The sequence below is a fragment of the Budorcas taxicolor genome, chromosome 1, assembly GCF_023091745.1.
Source record: "Budorcas taxicolor isolate Tak-1 chromosome 1, Takin1.1, whole genome shotgun sequence".
NCBI lineage: Eukaryota > Metazoa > Chordata > Mammalia > Artiodactyla > Bovidae > Budorcas > Budorcas taxicolor.
In genome coordinates, this window is record NC_068910.1 from 130,989,146 (window position 1) to 130,998,156 (window position 9,011).

At 38.2% G+C, this 9,011-nt stretch overlaps 1 protein-coding gene across 1 annotated transcript in view; it reads left to right on the plus strand.

Moving 5' to 3' along the window:
• The window catches only part of LOC128048909 (solute carrier family 15 member 2-like), a 30,473-nt gene extending 21,995 nt beyond the window's left edge, over window positions 1–8,478 (plus strand). Inside the window, exons 15-22 of the mRNA XM_052641426.1 lie at window positions 243–377; window positions 1,331–1,495; window positions 1,647–1,693; window positions 3,526–3,636; window positions 4,304–4,400; window positions 7,101–7,247; window positions 7,867–7,971; window positions 8,302–8,478. Of these exons, the coding sequence (XP_052497386.1) occupies window positions 243–377; window positions 1,331–1,495; window positions 1,647–1,693; window positions 3,526–3,636; window positions 4,304–4,400; window positions 7,101–7,247; window positions 7,867–7,971; window positions 8,302–8,478 (984 nt within the window). The remainder of the gene's footprint in view (window positions 1–242; window positions 378–1,330; window positions 1,496–1,646; window positions 1,694–3,525; window positions 3,637–4,303; window positions 4,401–7,100; window positions 7,248–7,866; window positions 7,972–8,301) is intronic.
• The last annotated feature ends 533 nt before the right edge of the window (window positions 8,479–9,011 follow it).

A 9,011-nucleotide genomic window follows, 5' to 3' on the forward strand; every position in this document is an offset into this window, starting at 1 on the left:
GGCCACAGCTGAGTCAAAAAGCATGGAGTTTGTTACCTGGCATCAGTGCTTGCTACACTGAGCTGGAATTTCCTCCTCCAAACTGCCTTTAGAGCCTTCAAAGCTAAATGCTCTTTAGAGATAGAAAACTGTGTTCTCTTGACTAGATAAACTTGGCTATTGAAATAGGACTGAAATATGTGTTCTCACTGTATTTGAAGGGTTATTTTCTAGTATTTCTAATACATGTTCTCTCTCCTAAGGAAATGGCCACATCCCAGCCAAATTCCCAAGAGATTTTCCTGCAAGTCTTGAATCTGGCAGATGATGAGGTCAAAGTAACAGTGCTGGGTGATGAAAATAATACTTTGTTGGCAGAGTCCATCAAATCCTTTCAGGTGACGTATGGACATGAGTGAATTAGAAACACATTCAGATTATGTGCCAAAGCAGCAGCATATACAGTGGTTTGTTTACAGCATGCACCTATGAAGTCGAAATGCCCCAGTCCAGTTCCTGGTTCTGCCACTCCCTAACTGTAAGACCCTGAAGAAGTTATTTTATCTATAAGTCTCAACTTTAGCATCTGTAAAATGGCAATACTTTTTATGTCATAAACCATTGTAAGAATAAATATTATGTATAAAGTGTTTAGCATAGTGTCTGGAACATTGTAAGCTCTCAATAGGTTGTAATTTGTATTATTATTTCAAACTGCCTCCTAACACACACCCTGTTGAAGAGTTTGGCATACATATTTTCACTGCTATACTATACATATTCTGAAATATTCATTTAAAAATATTTTAAATAATAAAAGTAATATACATTTACGGTTGAAAATTGGGGACTGTGTCAAAAGATCGAAAAATCACCTATAAATCCATCACACAGAGATAATCATAGTTAGCTTTAGCATTTTTTTAATAAATGAGTAAACAAGCTACTTTTTAAAAAGTCTTGAAACACTATGTGCTGTATTGACCTTGATTTTTTCCTTAGCACAATCGTCATCAAAAGGACTTTCCCATGTCCTTAGATAAACTTTGAGAATGTGAATTGAATGGATACATAATATTCCATTCTATGGATATATCATGGTTTAGTAAAATATTTCCTTAATAGGCATTTAATTTTTTATTATTATACATATTTCTATAATGAATATCCTCACTCACAAATCTTCATTCATGCCTCTAATTACTCCTATAGTATATTCCTAGAAATGGAATTAGGAGGTTAAAGGGTAATGTTGAAAGTATCTGATGAGGTCACCTGCCCTGGGGTACTATAAGACTGCAGTGTTCAAGGTGGGGTAGAAGGTGAATGTGACAGGCTCTTTATTCTGCAGAATATGCCACACTATTCCAAACTCCACCTGAAGACAAAAAGCCAGAATTTCCACTTTCAACTGAAATATGACAATGTGTCTGTCTACACTGAGCACCCTGTGGAGGAGAAAATGTGGTACACTCTGATCATTCGAGAAGATGGGAAAAGTATTTCTAGCATGATGGTAAGTTGAAGAATGGCCTAGTTTCTAATTATCTTAGAGTATGAAGACTGATTCATCAATATCTTACCAAGGATATATCTGATGATCAAATTTTATGATTATCACTTCCTTCTAGTCACCTGTAACTGACTTTTACTTCCCTCTATTGTAGGTGAAGGATGAAGAAAACAAAACAACCAATGGGATGACAGCCATGAGGTTTGGATGTCAAGGAGACCCAGGCCTCTCTGTTCTCTTGAATCTGGGGTCTCTTCTGAGTTGTGGGGCTTCACATAAAGGAACTTCACAGTCTGCTTGTCTCGTACTAGGATTCTGTCTCCTAGAATATCAGGAGCATTGGTGTCAGAACACATTTCCCCAGGGAAGCGAGAGGAACAGATTCAAAGCCAAGTCTTTGGGCTTGCTTTCTCATGTGGTACTCAAAGATGACCCTATGTCTATGAACGCCCTCTGTGCTCTGCCACATAAATTGCTTCCGCTGCATGTTATCCACTTACCTGGCTCTTAAGAAAATAATTGAGTACTAGCCTCTCTGTGATCACCAGAGAGAAATTTAGAAGTAAGCAAATAATCCTCCCTTCATTACTGGTAGTTGAACATCTTTTATAGTACTGTGTTTTTAAAGTAAAGTTTAAAATAAACATATATAAGCATCATACTTGGATTCAAAAGACGTGGTTTTGAATCTAGATAAAGCTGAAGATCTTGTTAGGCACCATGGGACAAATACAGAGATGGAGCCGTGAAGAGGTCATGGGCTTACTGGGGCAGGAATCTGACATGATATAGATGCATGTGTCTACGGCCATCAAGATTAGATGGTTGCTGTAGAGAACAGCATTTTAGAGAACTTTTAATGAAAAGTTGAATGTCACTGAAGGCTGGAACAATCATATTAATCTGCTTTTACATATGCTTCAGGGAGAAGGCAATGGCAACCCACTCCAGTACTCTTGCCTGGAAAATCCCATGGACGGAGGAGCCTGGTAGGCTGCAGTCCATGAGGTCGCTAAGAGTCAGACAGGACCGAGTGACTTCACTTTCACTTTTCACTTTCATGCATTGGAGAAGGAAATGGCAACCCACTCCAGTGTTCTTGCCTGAAGAATCCCAGAGACGGGGGAGCCTGGTGGGCTGCCATCTATGGGGTCGTACAGAGTTGGACATGACTGAAGTGACTTAGCAGCAGCAGAACATATGCTTCAGAAAAAGTAAACAGATCCAAATAAGTCATACAACAGTGAGGCCAGGACTTCCCTGGTTCAAAGAGCAATGGAAACCTCCAGAAAGGATGAAATGAAGCAATTTCTGGGTTAGTGCAGGATGATTGAAAGCCCAGGAATCAACATCAAGGGTTTTAGAGGGAACTGCCCTTCTAATCCCATGGGCCAGGGACTAACACAAATGCTACCGAAAATCCAAACTGAGGGACCAATTTGGGGGCTCGGGTTCAAAAGACTAAAAAAATGGTTCTGGAAGAGTTCAAGTTTGTCTGAAGACTCAAAACAATGAAAGCTCAACCTTCTGTGAGCTGGAGTCTGAGTTTTGCATAAAGCAAATCAGACTTCATTTATAAGAGGATGAAGTATCAGTTTTATATAAATGCAGTGACTTAGCAGCAGCAGCAGTATGTATTTATATATACATAATTATTTTTCTTATGGAGTCTCAACTGATGAATTCCATCATTATAAAAGGGAAAGAAATTGGTTGCACCAGTGGTGAGTTGAGGAGATTCAGACTGCTGTGAGTGATCACAATAGTGTCATCCTAGCGGAGATCAGGTAAGAGTGTAGCAGACAAAAAGCTAGCACCCAAGGAAAGAAAAAGATAGGGACAGCTAAGACTACTAATTACTTATGTGCGAGTTCATTTATTCATTCAGTTAACAATATATCATGTACCTTTTATGTGCCAGCCTCTGTTCTAGGCACTAGGCATATAGCAATAAACAAAACAGAAAAGGCCCCTGCCCATTTATCAGGTGGGAGATCTTGTCTGATTTCTAACAATGTCTCTATTATCCTTAGGTTTGTTAACACTTTGCGTGAAGAGGTCAATGTCTTCCTGGGTACAGATGCATCCCTCATTGTTGCTGAAGACTATGGTGTGTCTGCTTACAGAGCTGTGCAAAGAGGAGAGTAAGAGCACTACCCTGTGGACGTTTTACTTTTACTAACAACTGATTTTTAAATACTTTCTTTGTGTATAGGTGGGCAGATTAGGTATATCTCAGCTAATTGTAAATATAGACATACTCCTGCTCTGTTTCAGCCTTTACCTCTTTTCCTCAGTCTCTTGTTTTTCTGCACAGATATATTGAAACCATGCTTGTTGTGCATACTTAACAAGACCATCTCCTGGAGGCTTGCCAGTTTATTATTGGCTCCCACTCCTACCCTTTGGTAACTCCTATGAACACCTTGTTACTTTGAGCTTATCCTTTCAGATTCACTGTTTTATGCTATTCCACTAATCCATAATGCTCAGAAAAATTCATAAGACTTAGATGAGAAGACTTAGAGTCTTAAGTTCACAATAGAAGGCAATTTATGCATTTTGCATTCAGGTTTAAGGTTAAAAAAACCTTACTGAACAGGCAATGAAATCTCAGATCAGGCATAGAAAAGAACTTATTCTCTTCTGTAGAAAAGAAATTCACTCTGAGACTCCTTTCCTCAAAGAGAAAGGGTAGCTTTGCTGCTTGATTCACCATCAGTAGAGAGACAAAATCACTCCTTCCACCAGAAATGGAAGTGCTTTTCTAAACTGTAATGTTTCGTCTAATCTAAATTTGTCCTGTTCCAGATATCCTGTGGTGCATTGTAGAACAAAAAATGAGGATTTTTCACTGAATTTGGGTCTACTAGACTTTGGTACAGCTTATCGGTTTGTTATTACAAATGTAAGTAGCTCATGACCATTCTTACTCTATTCTTCCATTTATCTGTATCTATATCTATGTAACTATACCATATCTAAATTTATATATAATCTATATCTATCTGTATCTTACTCTATGGCAAGACAGCATCACATACTTATGATGGCTTATGGTGAACAATGTCGGATTTGTGATCTCTGAAGAAGAAGATATAGCTTCAGGACCAGGGACCAAGCTTGATCACTCAAGAGCTTTAGTGTAGCAGAGTTTCATTAAAGTGAAAAAGGGACAGAGAAAGCTTCTGACATAGACATCAGAAGGGGGACGAAGAGTGCCCCGCTTGCTAGACTTAGCAAGGAAGCTATATATTTTTTCAATTGGTTATTACAGTAAATCAAAAGAATGTCTCAAGGTTGTAGAGGTCTGACCAGACCCACTCCCATAATATACATTTTAAAATGACAGGATTAGTCAGAAGGTTCTCAAGGAGAAACAGGTCCTCAAGCAGGATACATTGTTGTTACAGAGTTTAAGCAAAAACATATCCTTGAGCAACATGAGTTGTTTTGTAGTACAATCCTCATCTCTGGGCTTAAAGAAAAAAACAAAAGGTTGTCCTTTTCTCCTCCTTGAGAATTCCAGACCCTATTTCCTCCTTGAGAGACCCAGACCCCTTTCTCCTCCTTGGGGACCCTGGACTTCTAATCAACCTACCTAGGAAATGACTCTTTCACTTATTTCTAGTGTAGGGTGATAGCTTCTATCAGTTCAGTTCAGTTCAGTCGCTCAGTTGTGTCCGACTCTTTGCGGCGCCATGAATCGCAGCACGCCAGGCCTCCCTGTCCATCACCAACTCCTGGAGTTCACCCAGACTCATGTCCATCAAGTCAGTGATGCCATCCAGCCATCTCATCCTCTGTCGCCCCCTTCTCCTGCCCCCAATCCCTCCCAGCATCAGAGTCTTTTCCAATGAGTCAACTCTTCAATAGCTACTATAGTGACTTTAAAAAACTCCTAAGATCTCAATAGAGGACATAAAAGAACACTGGCAAGAGGCCCAAGGTCTTGGGGAATGGTAGACATAATTTACCTTGAATCATTGCTGTGAGGTGACATGGTCTGCTCCAGTCTCATTATGGCACCAAGAAAACAAAAATTATTTTGGTCTTCTTGACTGACTTCACATGTGATTTCCCTAGCTCCTAGAAAACTGATCTGCTAGCATATCACAGTCTGAAATACCAAGACTGGTAGCAAATGTCAGTCTCTACACAAAGGTAACTATGGTCCCTCAAAAGCAACTGTGTCAGCAATTAGGCATGATACCTCTGAATTTTAATTCTGATGTCAACCTCGATTCCAATTTTAATTAATTACTTTTGACATTGTATTAAATATAAAAAGTGGACCATGAGTAAGAAAAAGATGAAAATTTCTTGAAGTGTGTTGAGAATCATCTAAAAAGTTTTATTAATGTAATTAGTTTAGCATGATATCTTTAGTATTCCATTTTTATTATATTTTATTGAAATATAATTCATATCATACATTTCACCCACTTAAAGTATATAATGGTTTTAAATGTAAAGGTAACATATTCAATATATATTGTATATTCAATACATACAGAATATGTTTTTAATAATATATATTCTGTGGTTTTTAATAAATTCAGAATTGTATAATTTTAGAACATTTTCCTCATTCCAAAAAGAAGCCACATACTCATTAGCAGTCACTCAACATTTCCTCCCAAACTCCCCAGCTCTAGACAACCACTTGTCTACTTTCTGTCTCTGCTATTATTAATCTCATGATATATCCAGATATTATACCTACTATCTAATAACATTTACTACCTAATAACTTGGTTTTACTCCAAGGAAATATATAATTGCAAAAATTCCATTTATTATAATAAATATTACTAAATACAATCTATATATAAGAAAACCAACTCAGCTAGAAACCTTCATATAGTGAAACTAATTTTTAAAAAAAGATTGTAGAATCATGTATATTTGGTAACATTAATAACAAAATATTGACCCTGAAAAGATTCTTTTTGACCAAAATTTTATAGGAAAGTTGCATCTTTTGGACAAAATTTTTATGTGTGAGTTTAAAAATAATGGCCAGTAAATAGAATACAAAATAGTAGATGGTATTTGATATGGATTTTAAAAAATTGATCAAGAAAATCTTCAGTGTAAGAGTTACCAAGAAAATAATTTCTGATATTATTCTGATATTATAATATTCTGATAAAAGTAATTTTACTAAAATAAATATTTAAATGGAAAATGTGAGAAATATTTTAATTGTACTTACATAGAAAATTGAACAAAGAATTAAGCTTTTTTAAGTACATGCTTTTCTGAAAATTCATTGTTTGTATAATTCAGATGCCATTTTACATTTAAATGTTAGCCAGAATCAAAATACCCAGTAGGTAAAAATGATGGGATACTATAGTATCAAATAGTCTGCCATTTAAGGGCTCTGCAATAATGGTATCTGATTGACTGAAGCCAGCCAAGTGAGTGGTGTTACCAAAAGGAATTTCAAAAACCTGAAATTGTGTAGAAATTGCTCAGTTTCTTCATGGTACCACAAGAATGACAATACAATGGGGAGATGGATACAAGATCATAAATGCCATAGGCCAGGAATATTTACTTAAGACTCCTAACAAGCCCATTTCTTGTTTCCCTCACTAAGAGAACCAATCAGGGTCCTCAGGCCTGGAAGATGGAATACATGCCAGCCAACAAAATGTCCATCGCATGGCAGCTACCACAATATGCCCTTGTTACAGCTGGGGAGGTCATGTTCTCTGTCACAGGACTTGAGTTTTCTTATTCTCAGGTAGGTTTTTGCAACTGGAAAGTGGAGGTGGAGCTATTGCTCAGAGGATGGAGTTTTAATCCTGACACTGTCTTAATTAGTTATGTGACCGTGGCCAAGACCTCCATTATTTGGGGCTTTAGATTCCTTACGATCTTAAGCAGAGAATCAGCTTGACCTCCAGGAACATGGCAGGCTGGATCCATGCTGTTTAGGATCCAGAAAGGGATATTTAAACATTAAGGACTGTGGAATCAAACTGCCCATGTTCAAATTTTGGCTGCATACCTATTGTGTAACCTTTAGCAAGTGAATTATCATCTCTCTAAAGCTATTTTTATGTGTAAAATAAGAATAGTAATAGAACTTTTCCCTTAGGGTTATAATGAAGATTATATGATATAATGAATTAAAATATTCAGTTAAGAGTACCATCTTGTTGTTACTATGAAAATTATTACCTGAATCATTTTACCATGTCGATTACTATAAACATATTCCCTGAATCAATGTGAATGCTGAACTTAGAGGGGGAAGTTCAAATCTGGAAGTTTGGGTGGGAGAACTTTTCCGGATAGATGCTTGGTACAGGAGGGTGGTGTAGTGAGATTCTTTAGTCACAGATTTGTGTCCTCTCTAGGCTCCCTCTAGCATGAAGTCTGTAGTCCAGGCAGCCTGGTTGTTGACTATAGCATTTGGGAATATCATCGTGCTTATTGTGGCGCAGTTCAGTGGCCTGGCCCAGGTATGTACTAAGAGAAGCAGGAGCACGTGTCTACCCAAGGATTTCCCTCCCTCTTCCTCTGCTTCCCTTCCCCCACCCCTCTGTTTGCCACATTCCCCACTCAGCCCTCTGTCTTAAACATAGACTTTGCCAGGAAAATAGACATGTAAGCTGCAATAATGGCCACCAAAGGCCCATGTGAGGAGAGGCCAGTTAGTCCTGTCTTTTCCTACCAAAGCTCTTCCCAAACTGGTCACCCTGGGTCAGTCTGCTCCTCAGTCTTCATCTTAGAAAGATCAGCTTAGTATCAGGTCCTCCATTTTTTTCTCTTATATGTATTTCTTCCTACAGTGGGCTGAATTCATTTTCTTTTCCTGCCTCATGCTGGTGGTCTGCCTGATCTTCTCCATCATGGGATACTACTATGTTCCTTTAAAGCCAGAGGATGTTCAGGGGTCAGCAGATAAGCAGACGCCCCAAATCCAAGGAAATATGATCAACCTGGAAACCAAGAAGACAAGGCTCTAATGGTTCCCTAGACTCTGCCCAGACCCTAGTTCCTGACTCTGGTCTTGGCCATCACCATCATCAAGCATTTTTTTACTGCATCTTGGTTGGAAGAGAGAACAGCATCGCAATGAACTGATCTCCTTTACTTTTCTCTGATGATAGAGGCAGTTCTAGGACTGGGTTTTTCAGTACATTAAAGCAAGGTCCCTGAGTCTTTATGTCTTCCTATATGTCACTGAACTCAATAAACCTTGTGTGGTTTTGCTGCAGCTGGCCTGGCATCTCCAAAAACACAAATGTATAATTGAGATTGATCTTTGTGGTTATCCAAGTTCTGTAGGAATTCTTTTACCTGCCATTTAGAGCAGACGATGCCACCTTTTGAAGTGCTGACTTAGGGCCAAATTTCAGAATAACAGAGAAATGGTATTTTCAAATGTCTTCATTAACAGTGTATTTGTTGTTTACAAGGACTTCAAGAATTGATATGTCTGGTGTGATCTCATCCAGGGCCTGACTTGTCAGCTACTCAGGTTCAGTAAGACTGTAGT